This window comes from Ovis canadensis, chromosome 22 (assembly GCF_042477335.2).
Source record: "Ovis canadensis isolate MfBH-ARS-UI-01 breed Bighorn chromosome 22, ARS-UI_OviCan_v2, whole genome shotgun sequence".
In the NCBI taxonomy this organism is placed as follows: Eukaryota; Metazoa; Chordata; class Mammalia; order Artiodactyla; family Bovidae; genus Ovis; species Ovis canadensis.
The window spans coordinates 31,974,793-31,991,733 of NC_091266.1; the positions used below are offsets into that span (position 1 = coordinate 31,974,793).

At 40.0% G+C, this 16,941-nt stretch overlaps 1 protein-coding gene across 1 annotated transcript in view; it reads right to left on the bottom strand.

Annotated features, from left to right (window-relative positions):
• Positions 1–980: 980 nt before the first annotated feature.
• LOC138427955 (cytochrome P450 2C21-like) overlaps positions 981–16,941 on the bottom strand; it is a 64,032-nt gene continuing 48,071 nt past the window's right edge. Inside the window, exons 8-9 of the mRNA XM_069568082.1 lie at positions 3,770–3,911; positions 981–1,479 (exon numbers count right to left, since the gene is read on the bottom strand). Coding sequence (XP_069424183.1) covers positions 1,298–1,479; positions 3,770–3,911 — 324 coding nt within the window. The 3' untranslated portion in view covers positions 981–1,297. The remainder of the gene's footprint in view (positions 1,480–3,769; positions 3,912–16,941) is intronic.

Below are 16,941 nucleotides of genomic sequence, written 5' to 3' on the forward strand. Positions count from 1 at the left end.
GTGTCTGTGTGATGAGTCAGAGAAATACAGACATAAATATGCATATATATATATATAATATCACGAAATTTCTGGTCATTGCAATAAAATATTATCTGCAGATGATGAGATTTCTACTTGAAAGGTAACTAAAAGCTCCGAAATCCACCAAAGAATTCAGTCCTCAGTACACGTAAGGGTTTGATCAAGTAGTCTTTCTATTACAGTCATGACAGAAAAGAAAAGGACTTCCCTGGCAGTCCAGTGGTTAAGACCTCCCTTCCAATGCATGGGGCATGGGTTCCATCCCTGTCTGGAAATTAAGATCCTGTCAGGCAGCTTGGCCAAAAAAAAATTTTTTTAAGTAAAGTCTGGTTCCAAATAGGAAAAGGAGTACGTCAAGGCTGTATACTGTCACCCTGCTTATTTAACAAGGTTTCAAAAATAATATAAATATCCTTGAATAGGAAGATAATTTTAAAAAATTATCATATCTATTAACAAACTATTATGAGATACATTAACTTACACTGCTTGTGAAAATATCAACTTTATGCTATTATATAATGTCACCAAAAAACCATAGCTATAAACAATATATACACATGCAAACACTAAACACACACATAGATTTCTCTGTGTATGTTCAAATATAACCCATATGTATATTAATTACCTTCCCCCCTTCTTTACTTTTATATGTCTGTATGTCTGTGTGTGTGTGTTTAATCATTAGAGGAAAGAGGAAGAACATCTCTGAAAAGACTAATAAATTCAAGTTTTATCTCATACTATTCCCCTAGCTGGAGTCATCTTCACCTGATTTCTTTTGCATGTATATACATATATACACAAACATACCCATCAATCACATAATTATATTTTTAATAATCATTGGGGAAAAGCAAAATTATTTATCCAAACTATCAAGAGATCATTCCCCTAGAGAGATAAATAGGAGTAAGAGATGAGTGCATTTAAAAAATTTTTATCACATGGGATAATTGCCAACTTTAATTTTTAATAAAATATGACATTTATAAGGTGCCCTCCATTTGGCATACACAATAAATTGGATGTAGCTTCAGATCTCAGGACTGTAATTTTAAAAAAATTATTGGGGACAAAACTGTTGTATTTCATGCAAGAAAAAACTTGAAGTAAATCTTAAAGAAAATTAGAAGAGGCAGGGCTCAAGAATGTCACTCCTAAAGGTAAGGGAGAGGCGGACAATGGCTAACAGCCAGGATAGAGAGCATCAGCTTGTGTAGATGGAGCTGGAGAGGCTCAATCTGTAACCTGGCAGTCAGCCCTTTCTTCAGACTGGAATGAAACACATCTCACAGAAGGGTAGAATAGAGAGTATCCCTTTGAAACTTGGTGCAATATCAATGTGCTTTGGATCAACCACAGGTTTCAAGTTAAAATGCTGTAAAATGCTGACCAGGAGTAAAAACAGCTCCATGCGGGCCAGGCCTTCTCCAACACAAACTCTTTTTCCTAAAAAGGACACATAAATTAAATAGTTGTTCAATTCTATTTCTAACATACCACAAAGGGAAGCATAAATAAATATGAAATGAGTAAATACATAAACAAATTAATAAAAGACAAATTAACCTATGGCTTCTTCTATTTACACCAAAATCCGGTTTGCTTCATTTCCTCAGAACAGATTTCAGTGTACTTTCTCTATTAAAAGGAATCTGTTCTGTACACCCATGCCAGGATTGCTTTCCTGAGGCTTGCCAGTAATATCTTTCTACATACACACTCACCCATCCCAAATAACATGAACTACACACTATATTTTTCCATCTACTTCCAATTCAAGACTCAACAACAGATTTATTTCTCCTCATCTGGATTCCTAAAACTAATCTTGACATTGTCATGTCTCTGTTTCTAACAATATTTCAAGAGCTTACCATTGCCAAGTATAAAAAGGAATGTCACAACTCGATACAAATATTATTAACCATTCTCTAAACCCCAGACACACTAGCTATTTCAAGTGTTATGAGTATCCAGTCATTCCTCCAACTGAAATATTGGTTCCTTCAGCTCTTCCTGATGAGATTCTCTAAATCCTTCTAGATCCACCAAAGGTGTCGCTTGCTGTATACAAACTTCTTTGATCTATTCAGGCGGATATAATTCATTCTCTTGCTGGTTTTCCACAAGACTCGTAAATACTTCTAAAGCAAAATGTTTCAAATGAAATTATAATTATTCCTGTGTCCCACACACGAAATATAAGCTCATAAAGTAAAGGCAAAAGGAGAAGGGATGTGACAGAGGATGAGATGGATAGTATCACCAACTCAATGAACATGAATTTGAGCAAACTCTGGGAGACAGTGGAGGACAGAGGGCCTGGTGTGCTGCCATCCATGGGGTTGCAAAGAGTCGAACATGACTTAGCAACTGAACAGCAACAACAAAGTAAAGCCTTAGGTCTTATATGATACTACAGTGCCAAGACAAAGCAAGCCTGCAAACCCCACAAACTGGGCAGAAATCTTAAGCCAGTTTGTTATGAAACAATGGACCTAAAATTCAGGAAGTAGATAAGGAATACATTAGCAGGATCTCATTTTGAGATCAAATTCTGGGCATTGTTCATAATCTTGGGACCAAGCATTAAGCATTCCTTGAAACCTATTTTCCTGGATGTTCAATGAGGAGTAAACCTCCTATTTCTATCCCCACTTCAGTTCCTTCTGTAGGAAAAGCCCTTCACCCTCTCCTTTCTACCCTTCTCCTTTGGACTGTGCTGAACACTCTCCACTTCTCCATCTTTCCAGATCCATACTGTGCTTGTTTTTCTTTTACACCTACTGTGTGTTTAAGAAGTTGATTTCTATGGACTGCATAACCCCACTAGTTAGTTTCCTTCTTCACTGTGAAAAAACCCAAAGGATTAGACATTGAGAAGTTTAGAGTACGCCCTCCCTCAGTCCCAGCCTGTCAGGCCACAGTTTCAGCAGTGGCTGTATTCTCCAACCTATAGACCCATCTCCTGCTGAGGCATCCATTCTCTCTTTGCCAAAGATCTGCTTGGGATCCAGCAACACCCTCCTTCTCCCGGTCCTTCCGACATAGGATGGTAACTTTGTCTTGCTGATGCTCATCCCAGAGTGCTTGACCACTCCTTGCTACTTCACTTAATTGTGTCCACACTTCTGAAAAGAGTCTCTTCATTAAACTGCCTTTAATGAAACTTTTTGAGTACCCTGCCTCTTTCTTTGAAGGACCTCCCCAAATTAAAGGAAGATACTAAAATATCTCTTCCTGCAAGAAAATTTCTCTCTGTCCTCTGCCCTGATCCCAAAGTATAAGATTCAGGAGCTCCTCTCTCTGAGTTTCCACTGAAGCGTTTTGAATAGAATTTGTCTCTGGAGTATCATCACCTGTTAAGTCGCATTCCTTTCTTAGAGGAGAGCTGTCCCTTATTCACATTTCTATCCCTGGCCCTGAGTGACCATGGGTCTACTACATTTAAGGTCCTCAGAGACATTTATTGAGTGAATGGCATCTCTGGACAGGGGAGAAAAGTCTCAGTGGAGCTAGACTTCTATGAGGAGACCTTAAGATTGTCAGAGGTGGGTGAGAGGGCAGAACTCAGTGAGTGCAGCCTCCAATCCAATCAGAAACTATCTGCACCTTGGAAGTGGTGCCTCTGGCCTCATGAAAATGACAATTTGTCCAGCTCAGAGTTGCCTACATACAAAGCTCATCCTCCTCTCATTTGACCTCTAATGGACAGATAAAAATGAAGCATGCTTGCCTGCTGAAAAAGCCATGAAGTGGTCAGTCTTCTTAAAGTTGCCACTTTCATCCAGGAAGTGACCAGGATCAAACTGCTCTGGGTTGGGAAACTCCTTACCATCGTGCAGGACAGAAGTCAGAGATGTTAATATCGCTGTGCCCTGAGATAAAGAGAAATGCAATAACTAGATTATAAAGAAAGTCATGGCATTTTTTAAAAAATGCCTTATCTAATCCTTTTATTTTACAAATGAGGTGACTGAAACAAAAACATATTTTATTCTCTCCATGTCAAAGAACACATTAATGACCAAGCCTAACAAGTCATATGATGCCATATAAATGATTTATGATTCAATCATATAAATCAACAGTGCCAGTCCAGGGCACTGTTAAGTGACTCCAAGGCTAATCGTCTTCAGCTTGTAGCCTACCAACAGCACTTGCTCTTCAGAAAATTAAGGCAGGTGCTTTGTTCTTGACAAATAAATTGGAGTGTTGTTTAAAAGTGCTGATGTCACTAAAATTTCAGCTCATTCTCTTTAGAACCGAATATAGGGTCCTTTCCAAATATGACCTGATTGGCCATATTCTTGAAAACTATTCAGTTTCCCTCTAAGATGAGAAACTGATAAGTATCCCTCTTGCTGCTATGTTTTTTCAATGTAATTGTTGCATGCGCTTGTGGAAACAGGAAGGAATATCTGGGTTCTAGTAAGGTTTTCATAAACTCAGAGATTTAGTACTCTGAGATATAATGATTTGAAGTTTAGTTCTTATCATCAATCAAGTATTTCTCTCACAAATTAAGGTTTATGACCATAGGAAGTTGTTTAGCATCTCCATGCCCTTTACAAAACGTTTGCCAACCTTGCTTTAAAGCAAAATTTATAACATTAATGGTATGTTCATAATATACAAAATATACATGTGATAGCTTTAACATAAAGGAAGTGGAACAAGGTAAATAGCCATATACAACTGCAGTGTCCTTGTATTTTAAACAAAATTTAATAGTATTAATTTTAATACTGTAAATATTTAAGGATGCAAATTGTAACCTCAGGGGCTTCTCAGGTGGTGCTAGTGGTAAAGAACCTGCCTGCCAATTCAGGAGACACAGAAGACCTTGGTTCAATCACTGGGTCAGGAAGATTTCCTGGAGGAGGGCATGGATTGCAATGGATGAGGGCAATCCACTCTGGTATTCTTGCCTGGAGAATTCCATGGACAGAGAAGCCTGGCAGGCTACAGCCCATAGGGTCACAGAAGCAACTTAACACATGCAAATGCACTGTAATCTCAAGAGAAACCACTAAAAAAAAAATAGTTGGATGCCAATAGAAGTTTACAAAGCACAAAAACTTAAACTATTCCAAAACAAGGAAGAAAAGGAGAAATAAAGGAATATAAAGGAGAAGGACAAACAAAAACAATTATTTTAATATATAAATATTCCAAGAATAATAAAACAATGAAGAAGGAAGAGTGGAATATAAATTGAGTGAACAAGTGGGACAAAAATGATAGATTTATGGAAATAAAACACCTATTGATAATTATATTAAATTTTAATGAACTAGGCATTCCCACTCAAAAGTCAGAATGCACTTAACAGGCATGTAAGGAAAACTCCATCCAAAAGCAACAGAACAAAACACGGAGAGTTCCAAATAGGATAAACCCAAGGTGAAACACCCCAAGACACATATTAATCATACTACAAAGATCAAACACAAAGAACAAATATTAAAAGCAGCAAGGGAAAAACAACAAATAACACACAAGGGGATTCCCATAAGGATAACAGCTGATCTCTCAATAGAAACTCTTCAGGCCAGGAGGGAATGGCAAGACATACTTAAAGTGATGAAAGAAAATAACCTACAGCCCAGATTACTGTACCCAGCAAGGATCTCATTCAAATACGAAGGAGAAATCAAAAGCTTTACATACAAGCAAAAGCTGAGAGAATTCAGCACCAACAAACCAGCTCTCCAACAAATTCTAAAGGATATTCTCTAGACAGGAAACACAAAAAGGGTGTATAAACCCGAACCCAAAACAATAAAGTAAATGGTAACAGGATCATACTTATCAATAACTACCTTAAACGTAAATGGGTTGAATGCCCCTACCAAAAGACAAAGACTGGCCGAATGGATACAAAAACAAGACCCCTCTATATGCTGCTTACAAGAGACCCACCTCAAAACAAGGGACACATACAGAATGAAAGTGAAGGGCTGGAAAAAGATATTCCATGCAAATAGAGACCAAAAGAAAGCAGGAGTAGCAATACTCATATCTGATAAAATAGACTTTAAAACAAAGGCTGTGAAAAGAGACAAAGAAGGCCACTACATAACGATCAAAGGATCAATCCAAGAAGAAGATATAACAATTATAAATATATATGCACCCAATATAGGAGCACCACAATATGTAAGACAAATGCTAACAAGTATGAAAGGGGAAATCAATAATAACACAATAAAGGTGGGAGACTTTAATACCCCACTCACACCTATGGACAGATCAACTAAACAGAAAATCAACAAAGAAATGCAAACTTTAAATGATACATGAGACCGGTTAGACCTAATTGATATCTATAGGACATTTCACCCCAAAACAATGAATTTCACCTTTTTCTCAAGTGCTTATGGAACATTCTCCAGGATAGATCATATCCTGGGCCATAAATCTAAACTTGATAAATTCAAAAAAATCGAAATCATTCCAACCATCTTTTCTGACCATAATGCATTAAGATTAGATCTCAATTACAGGAGAAAAACTATTAAAAATTCCAACATATGGAGGTTGAACAACACACTTCTGAATAACCAACAAATCACAGAAGAAATCAAAAAGGAAATCAAAATACGCATAGAAACTAATGAAAATGAAAATACAACAACCCAAAACCTGTGGGACACGATAAAAGCAGTGCTAAGAGGAAAGTTCATAGCAATACAGGCATACCTCAAGAAACAAGAAAAAAGCCAAATAAATAACCTAACTCTACAACTAAAGCAACTAGAAAAGGAAGAATTGGAGAACCCCAGAGTTAGTAGAAGGAAAGAAATCTTAAAAATTAGGGCAGAAATAAATGCAAAAGAAACAAAAGAGACCATAGCAAAAATCAACAAAGCCAAAATCGGGTTCTTTGAAAGGATAAATAAAATTGACAAACCATTAGCCAGACTCATCAAGAAGCAAAGAGAGAAAAATCAAATCAATAAAATTAGAAATGAAAATGGAGAGATCACAACAGACAACACAGAAATACAAAGGATCATAAGAGACTACTATCAGCACTTATATGCCAATAAAATGGACAACATGGAAGAAATAAACAAACTAAAGACCTACATAGAAAACTATAAAACATTGGTGAAAGAAATTAAAAAGGACACTAATAGATGGAGAAATATACCATGTTCATGGATTGGAAGAATCAATATAGTGAAAATGAGTATACTACCCAAAGCAATTTACAAATTCAATGCAATCCCTATCAAGCTACCAGCAACATTTTTCACAGAACTAGAACAAATAATTTCAAGATTTGTATGGAAATACAAAACACCTCGAATAGCCAAAGCAATCTTGAGAAAGAAGAATGGAACTGGAGGAATCAACTTGCCTGACTTCAGGCTCTACTACAAAGCCACAGTCATCAAGACAGTATGGTACTGGCACAAAGACAGAAATATAGATCAATGGAACAAAATAGAAAGCCCAGAGATAAATCCACACACATATGGACACCTGATCTTTGACAAAGGAGGCAAGAATATACAATGGAGTAAAGACAATCTCTTTAACAAGTGGTGCTGGGAAAACTGGTCAACCACTTGTAAAAGAATGAAACTAGATCACTTTCTAACACCATAAACAAAAATAACTCAAAATGGATTAAAGATCTAAAAATAAGACCAGAAACTATAAAACTCCTAGAGGAGAATATAGGCAAAACACCCTCCGACATAAATCACAGCAGGATCCTCTATGATCCACCTCCCAGAATACTGGAAATAAAAGCAAAAATAAACAAATGGGATCTAATTAAAATTAAAAGCTTCTGCACAACAAAGCAAAATATAAGCAAAGTGAAAAGACAGCCTTCAGAATGGGAGAAAATAATAGCAAATGAAGCAACTGACAAACAACTAATCTCAAAAATATACAAGCAACTCCCACAGTTCAATTCCAGAAAAATAAATGACCCAATCAAAAAATGGGCCAAAGAACTAAATAGACATTTCTCCAAAGAAGACATACGGATGGTTAACAAACACATGAAAAGATGCTCAACATCACTCATTATCAGAGAAATGCAAATCAAAACCACAATGAGGTACCTCTTCACACCAGTCAGAATGTCTGCGATCCAAAAATCTGCAAGCAATAAATGCTGGCGAGGGTGTGGAGAAAAGGGAACCCTCCTACACTGTTGGTGGGAATGCAAACTAGTACAGCCACTATGGAGAACAGTGTGGAGATTCCTTTAAAAATTGCAAATAGAACTACCTTATGACCCAGCAATCCCACTTCTGGGCATACACACCGAGGAAACCAGAATTGAAAGAGACACATGTACCCCAGTGTTCATCACAGCACTGTTTATAATAGCCAGGACATGGAAACAACCTAGATGTCCATCAGCAGACGAATGGATAAGAAAGCTGTGGTACATATACACAATGGAGTATTACTCAGCCGTTAAAAAGAATTCATTTGAATCAGTTCTGAGGAGATGGATGAAACTGGAGCCGATTATACAGAGTGAAGTAAGCCAGACAGAAAAACACCAATACAGTATACTAACACATATATATGGAATTTAGAAAAATGGCAATGACGACCCTGTGTGCAAGACAGCAAAAAAGACACAGATGTGTATAACGGACTTTTGGACTCAGAGGGAGAGGGAGAGGGTGGGATGATTTGGGAGAATGGCATTGTAACATGTATACTATCATGTAAGAATCGAATCGCCAGTCTATGTCTGACGCAGGATACAGCATGCTTGGGGCTGGTGCACGGTGATGACCCAGAGAGATGTTATGGGGAGGGAGGTGGGCGGGGGGTTCATGTTTGGGAACACATGTACACCCGTGGTGGATTCATGTCAATGTATGGCAAAACAAATACAGTATTGTAAATTAAAATAAAGGAAAAAGATTATTACCAAAAAAAAAAAGACATTGGGAAAACAAAAGAAAACAAAAGCAACCGAACATGTTCTTTTAAGCACAGATGAAAGATTCTCCAGAATAGATCATATGATAGGGTACAAAAAAGGTATTAATAAATTGAGAAGATTTAAACCATATCAAGTATCTTTTCCAACCAAAATGGTATAAATCAAGTAATCAATTACAGGAAGAAAACTGGAAAATTCACAAAGATGTGGAGATTAAACAATGTGCTATTGAACAATCAATGATCCAAAGACTAAATCAGAAGAGAATCAAAAAGTACATTGAGACAAACAAAAATGTAAGCTGCTGCTGCTAAGTTGCTTCAGTCGTGTCCGACTCTGTGCAACCCCATAGATGGCAACCCACCAGGCTCTCCCGTCCCTGGGATTCTCCAGGCAAGAACAGTGGAGTTGTTGCCATTTCTTTCCCCAATGTATGAAAGTCAAAAGCGAAAGTGAAGTCACTCATTTGCATCCAACTCCTAGAGACCCCATGGACTGCAGCCCACCAGGCTCCTCTGTCCATGGGATTTTCCAGGCAAGAGTACTAGAGTGGGGTTCCAGTAAGCACAGCATATCAAAACTCATGAGATTCAGTAAAAATGGTTCTAAGATAAAAGTTCATAGTGAGAGGCGGTCCTAAGATGGCGGAGGAATAGGACGGGAAGACCACTTTCTCCCCCACAAATTCATCAGAAGATCATTTGAACGCTGAGCAAGTTCCACAAAACAACTCCTGAACACTGGTAGAGGACACCAGGCACCCAGAAAGGCAGCCCATTATCTTCGAAAGGAGGTAGGACAAAATATAAAATATTAAAAGAGAGACAAAAGAGTTAGGGACCCATCCTGGAGAGGGAGTCATAAAAGAGGAGAAGTTTCCAAACACCAGGAAACCCTCTCACTGGTGGGTCTGTAGGGAGTTTTGGAATCTCAGAGGGCAACATAACTGGAAGGAAAAATAAATAAAACCCACAGTTTTCGCATCTGATGGCAACTCAGCAGAGAAGTAGCCCAGATGCTAGCGTCCACCACCAGCAAGCAGGGGCTGAACAGGGAGGTGCGGGCAGCATTGCTTATGGTAGGGACCAGGCCTGAATGCCCTGAGGACAATCTCAGGGACCTAATGTGAGATAGCAATCCAAACAGTGGTATAGCCAGAGAAAGAGAAAAAAGAGAGAGAGAGAGAGAGAACTTTCCTGCAAAAAGCTCTAAGATAAGGCACTGCCAGCCCACTCACAGAACAAGGGACTGAGCAAATACCAGAGGAGAGCTAGCCGGCTGCAGACCGGCCCATCCCCCACTAGACGCAGAGAGGCAGGCAGGTGACAGCCAGAGCTGGAAAGGGACAATCTCGGCTCCAGAGACGGCATCCACTACAAAACTGCAAGCAGGCTCCCAGTTGCTAACCAAGTCTACCTGGGATCCTGGATGGTTGACATCCACCAGGAAGATCGCAACCAGAGATCAGCTCCCCAGAGGAGACACTCAGCACATCTGAGATGGTGCTCCCATTGTGCACCCAGGAAACTGAGCAGCCAGACCACAGAGGTGATAAGATGCACCACCCCACCTGAGGAGAGTGCGTTTGCCAAGCACTTGGTCACCTGAGCTGCTCGGACCTGGGAAGAGCACAAAACACAGGCCCAACTGTGTCTGCACCTTCATGGAGTACCCGCAAATCTGAACCTGAGCGGCTTAGACCTGAGAAGTGCAGGCAATCCAGGGCCTGCTATAGACAATTCCCCTGCAGAGCAACTTGGAGCCTGAGCAGTGCAGACTGGCAAAGCACACACAACCTGAGCAGAGGCAAACCCAGTGTGTCACGGACACTGTGAGCACTCCCCACACACACCAGTGATATTTGTTTGCATTGTTGCTCCCTCCCCACAGCACGACTGAACAAGTGAGCCTAAGTAAGTGACCACCTTTGCCTTCTTGTGTCAGGGTGGAAATTAGACACTGAAGAGACTTGCAAACAGAAGAATCCAAAATACACAGAGGGAACCTCTTTGGAAGTGACAGGTGCAACAGTCACTTAAAATCCTGTCGTTGGCACCAACTACATTGGAAGGGGCCTATAGACCTTGAGAAGTATAAGCTGGAACAAGGAACTATCTGAAACTGAACTGACCCCACACTTCCCACAGCAGCTCCAGAGAAATTCCTAGATATATTTTTACTATTAATATTTTTTAATTTTCTAATTTTTTTAATTTTTAAATCCTTTATTACTGCTTTAATTTTCATTTATATAACCTGCCTTGCAAAAAAAGACCCTATTTTTAAAGCAAATTTCATATATTTTTATAATTTTTGTGATTGTGTTTTGTTTTTTTAATATTGCATTTTTGAGAGTCTAACCTCTACTCTAGATTTTTAATCTTTGCTTTCTGGTATTTGTTATCAATTTTGTACCTTTATGAATCCAATCTTTGGTACTCGTTTTTACCTAGGAGTGTGATTACTAAATTAATTGCCCTCTCCCCTTTTTGACTCTCTTTTTTCTCCCCTAGGTCACCTCTATCTCCTTCCTCCCCCATCTCTGCTCTGCCCAACTCTGTGAATCTCTTTGGGTATTCCAGGCTGTGGCGAACACTTAGAGAACCGATGACTGGCTAGATTTGTCTCTCTCCGTTTGACCGCCAACCCCCTCTTCTAGTGACTTCTATCTCCTTCCTCCCTCTTCTCTTCTCTTCTCCACGTAACTCTGTGAAACTCTCTGGGTGTTTCAGGCTGTGGAGAGTACATAGGGATTTGATTACTGGCTAGATTGCTCTCTCCCCTCTTGATTCCCCCTATTCTCCTCCTGGTCACCTTTATATCCCTCCTCCCTCTTCTCTGATCCATAAAACTCAGTGAAACTTTCTGGGTGTCCCTCACTGTGGAGAACCATTTCAACATTAACCTAGATGTTTTATCATTGGTGCTGTATGGATGGAGAAGTCTTGAGACTACTGCAAGATAAGACTGAAACCAGAGACAGGAGGCTTAAATCCAAAAGCTGAGAACACCAGAGAACTCCTGACTCCAGGGAACATTAATCAATAACAGCTCATTCAAAAGCGTCCATACCTACACTGAAACCAAGCTCCACAAAAGAGCCAACAAGTTTCAGAGCAAGACATATCACGCAAATTCTCCAAAAATACAGGAACATAGACCTGAGCTTTAATATACAGGCAGTCCAAAGCCACACCAAACCCAGAGACATCTCAAAACTCACTACTGGACACTTCATTGAACTCCAGAGAGAAGAAACCCAGCTCCACCCACCAGAACACCAACACAAGCTTCCCTAAACAGGAAACCTTGACAAGCCACTCGTCCAACCCCACCCATGGAGAGGAACCTCCGAAATAAAGACGAACCACAAACTGCCAGAATAAGAAAGGCCACCCCAAAGACAGCAATCTAAACAAGACGAAAAGGCAGAGAAATATTCAGCAGGTAAGGGAACATGAGAAAGCTACTGGAGATCAGTGGAGAAATAACTCCAGAAAGAATGAAGGGATGGAGCCAAAGGAAAAACAACACCCAGTTGTGGATGGGACTGGTGATAGAAACAAGATTCAATGCTGTAAAGAGCAATATTGCATAGGAACTTGGAATGTTAGGTCCATGAATCAAGGCAAATTGGAAGTGGTCAAACAGGAGATGGCAAGAGTGAACATTGAAATTCTAGAAATCAGCGAACTCAGATGGACTGGAATGGGTGAATTTGACTCAGATGACCATTGTATCTACTACTGTAGGCAGGAATCCCTTAGAAGATATGGAGTAGCCATCATAGTAAACAGAAGAGTCTGAAATGCAGTACTTGGATGCAATCTCAAAAACGACAGAATGATCTCTGTTCTTTTCCAAGGCAAACCATTCAATATCATGGTAATCCAAGTCTATACCCTGACCAGTAATGCTGAAGAAGCTGAAGTTGAATGGTTCTATGAAGACCTACAGGACCTGCTAGAACTAACACCCAAAAAAAGATGTTCTTTTCATTATAGGGTCATACAATACAAAAGTAGGAAGTCAAGAAACACCTGGAGTAACAGGCAAATTTGGCCTTGGAGTACGGAATGAAGCAGGGCAAAAGCCAACAGACCTCTGCCAAGAGAACGCACTGGTCATAGCAAACACCCTCTTCCAACAACGCAGGAGAAGATTCTATACATAGACATCACCAGATGGTCAACACTGAAATAAGACTGATTATATTCTTTGCAGCCAAAGATGGAGAAGCTCCATAAGGTCAACAAAAACAAAACCAGGAGCTGACTGTGGCTCAGATCATGAACTCCTTATTGCCAAATTCAGACTTAAATTGAAGAAAGTGGGAAAACCACTAGACCATTCAGGTATGACCTAAATCAAATCCCTTATGACTGTACAGTGGAAGAGAGAAATAGATATAAAGGACTAGATCTGATAGACAGAGTGCCTGATGAACTATGGATGGAGGTTTACAGGAGATAGGAGGCAAGATCATTCCCAAGAAAAAGAAATGCAAAACAACAAAATGGCTGTCTGAAGACAGCTGTAAAATAGCTGTGAAAAGAAGAGAAGCAAAAGGCAAAGGAGAAAAGGGAAGTTACACCAACTTGAATGCAGAGTTCCAAAGAATAGCAAGGAGAGGCAAGAAAGCCTTCCTCAGTGATCAATGCAAAGATATTGAGGAAAATAATAGAATGGGAAAGACTAGAGATCTCTTCAAGAAAATTAGAGATACCAAGGGAACATTTTATGCAATGATGAGCTCAATAAAGGACAGAAATGGTATGGACCTAACAGAAGCAGAAGATATTAAGAATAGGTGTCAAGAATACACAGAAGAATTGTACAAAAAAGATCTTCACGACCCAGATAATTATGAAGGTGTGATCACTCACACTCACCTAGAGCCAGATATCCTTGAAGGTGAAGTCAGGTGGGCCTTAGGAAGCATCACTATGAACAAACCTAGTGGAGGCTATATATTCAGGTTGAGCTCCTTCAAATTTTAAAAGATGATGCTGTGAAAGTGCTGCACTCAATATATCAGCAAACTTGGAAAAATCAGCAGTGGCCGCATGACTGAAAAGGTCAGTTTTCATTCCAATCCCAAAGAAATGTAATGCCAAAGAAGTCTCAAACTACCACACAATTGCCCTCATCTCACACGCTAGTAAAGTCATGCTCAAAATTCTCCAAGCCAGGCTTCAGCAATACGTGAACCATGAATGTTGGATGTTCAAGCTGGTTTTAGAAAAGGCAGAGGAACCAGAGATCAAATTGCCAACATCTGCTGGATCATCAAAAAAGCAAGAGAGTTCCAGAAAAATATCTATTTCTGCTTTATTGACTATGTGAAAGCCTTTGACTGTGTCGATCACAATAAACTATGGGAAATTCTGAAAGAGATGGGAATACCAGATCACCTGACCCACCTCTTGAGAAATCTGTATGCATGTCAGGAAGCAACAGTTAGAACTAGACAGGGAACAACATCTGCTTCCAAATAGGAAAAGGAATACATCAAGGCTGTATATTGTCACCCTGCTTATTTAACTTCTATGCAGAGTACATCATGAGAAACACTGGACTGGAAGAAACAGAAGCTGGAATCAAGATTGCCAGGAGAAATATCAATAACCTCAGATATGCAGATGACACCACCCTTATGGCAGAAAGAGTAGAAGAACGAAAGAGCCTCTTGATGAAGGTGAAAGAAGAATGAAAAAGTTGGCTTAAAGCTCAACATTCAGAAAATGAAGATCATGGCATCTGGTCCCATCATTTCATGGGAAATAGATGGGGAAAGTGTGGAAACAGTGTCAGATTTTTATTTTTGGGGGCTCCAAAATCACTGAGGATGGTGATTACAGCCATGAAATTAAAAGACGCTTACTCCTTGGAAGGAAACTTAGGACTAACTTAGACAGCATATTCGAAAGCAGAGGCATTACTTTGTCAACAAAGGTTCATCTAGTCAAGCGATGGGTTTTCCATTAGCCATGTATTGATATGAGAATTGCACTATAAAGAAAGCTGGGCACCGAAGAATTGATGCTTTTGAACTGTAGTGTTGGAGAAGACTCTTGAGAGTCCCTTGGACTGCATGGAGATCCAACCAGTCCATCACAAAGGAGATTAGTCTTGGGTGTTCATTGGAGGGACTGATGTTGAAGGTGAAACTCCAATACTTTGGCCACTTGATGTGGAGAGCTGAATCATTTGAAAAGGCTCTGATGCTGGGAAAGATTGAGGGCAGGAGGAGAAGGGAACGACACAGGGTGAGATGGTTAGGTGACATCACCGACACAATGGACATGGTTTTGCGTGGACTCAGGGAGGTGGTGATGGACAGGGAGGCCTGGCGTGCTGCAATTCAAGGGGTCGCAAAGAGTTGGACACTACTGAGCGACTGAAATGAACTGAAAGGAACGTGATAAATGCCCACCAAACCATACAAAAGAAGAAGAGATAGGGACTCTGCCAAAAAAAAAAAAAAATTCAGAAGATGATAGTAATAATGATTCAAAATCTTGAAAACAAAATGAAGTTAGAGATAAATAGCCTGGACACAACGATTGAGAAGATGCAAGAAATGTTGAACAAGAACCTGCTGCTGCTGATGCTGCTAAGTCACTTCAGTTGTATCCAACTATGTGCAACCCCATAGACGACAGCCCACCAGGCCCCTCCATCCTGGGATTCTCCAGGCAAGAACACTGGAGTGGGTTGCCATTTCCTTATCCAGTGCATGAAAATGAAAAGTGAAAATGAAGTCGTTCAGTCATGTACAACTCTTTGCTACCCCACGGACTGCAGCCTACCAGGCTCCTCCTTCCATGGTTTCCAGGCAAGAATATTGGAGTGGGTTGCCATTGCCCTCTCCAAACAAGGACATAGAGAAATTTTTAAAAAGTCAATCAATAATGAACAATGGAATAACTGAGATCAAAAACACTCTGGAGGGAACCAACAGTAGAATAACGGAGGCAGAAGATAGGATAAGTGAGGTAGAAGATGGAATGGTGGAAACAGAGAAGCAGAGAGGAAAAAGAAAAAAAATTAAAAGAAATGACGACAACCTCAGAGAACTCTGGGACAATGTCAAATGCCCAAACATTCGAGTCATAGGAGTCCCAGAAGAACAAAACAAAAAGAAAAGCCATGAGAAAATACCTGAGGAAATTATAATTGAAAACTTCCTTGAAATGAGGAAGGAAATAGCCACCAAAGTGCAAGAAACCCAGAGAGTCCCAACAGGATAAATCCAAGGCAAAACACTCCAGTTCAGTTCAGTTCAGTTCAGTTCAGTCATTCAGTCGTGTCCGACTATTTGCATGAATCGCAGCACACCAGGCCTCCCTGTTGCTCACCAATTCCCTGAATTCACTCAGACTCATGGCCAGCGAGTCAGTGATGCCATCCAGCCATTTAATCCTCTGTCGTCCTCTTCTCCTCCTGCCCCCAATCCCTCCCAGCATCAGAGTCTTTTCCAATGAGTCAACTCTTCGCATGAGGTGGCCAAAGTACTGGAGCTTCAGCTTTAGCATCATTCCTTCCAAAGAAATCCCAGGGCTGATCTCCTTTAAGATGGACTGGTTGGATCTCCTTGCAGTCCAAGCGACTCTCAAGAGTCTTCTCCAACACCACAGTTCAAAAGCATCAATTCTTCGGCACTCAGCCTTCTTCACAGTCCAACTCTCACATCCATACATGACTACTGGAAAAACCATAGCCTTGACTAGACAGACTTTAGTCAGCAAAGTAGTCTCTGCTTTTGAATATGCTATCTAGGTTGATCATAATTTTCTTCCAAGGAGTAAGCGTCTTTTAATTTCATGGCTGCAGTCACCATCTGCAGTGATTTTGGAGCCCAAAAAAATAGTCTGACACTGTTTCCACTCTTTCCCTATCTATTTCCCATAATGTGATGGGACTGAATGCCATGATCTTCGATTTCTGAATGTTGAGCTTTAAGCCAACTTTTC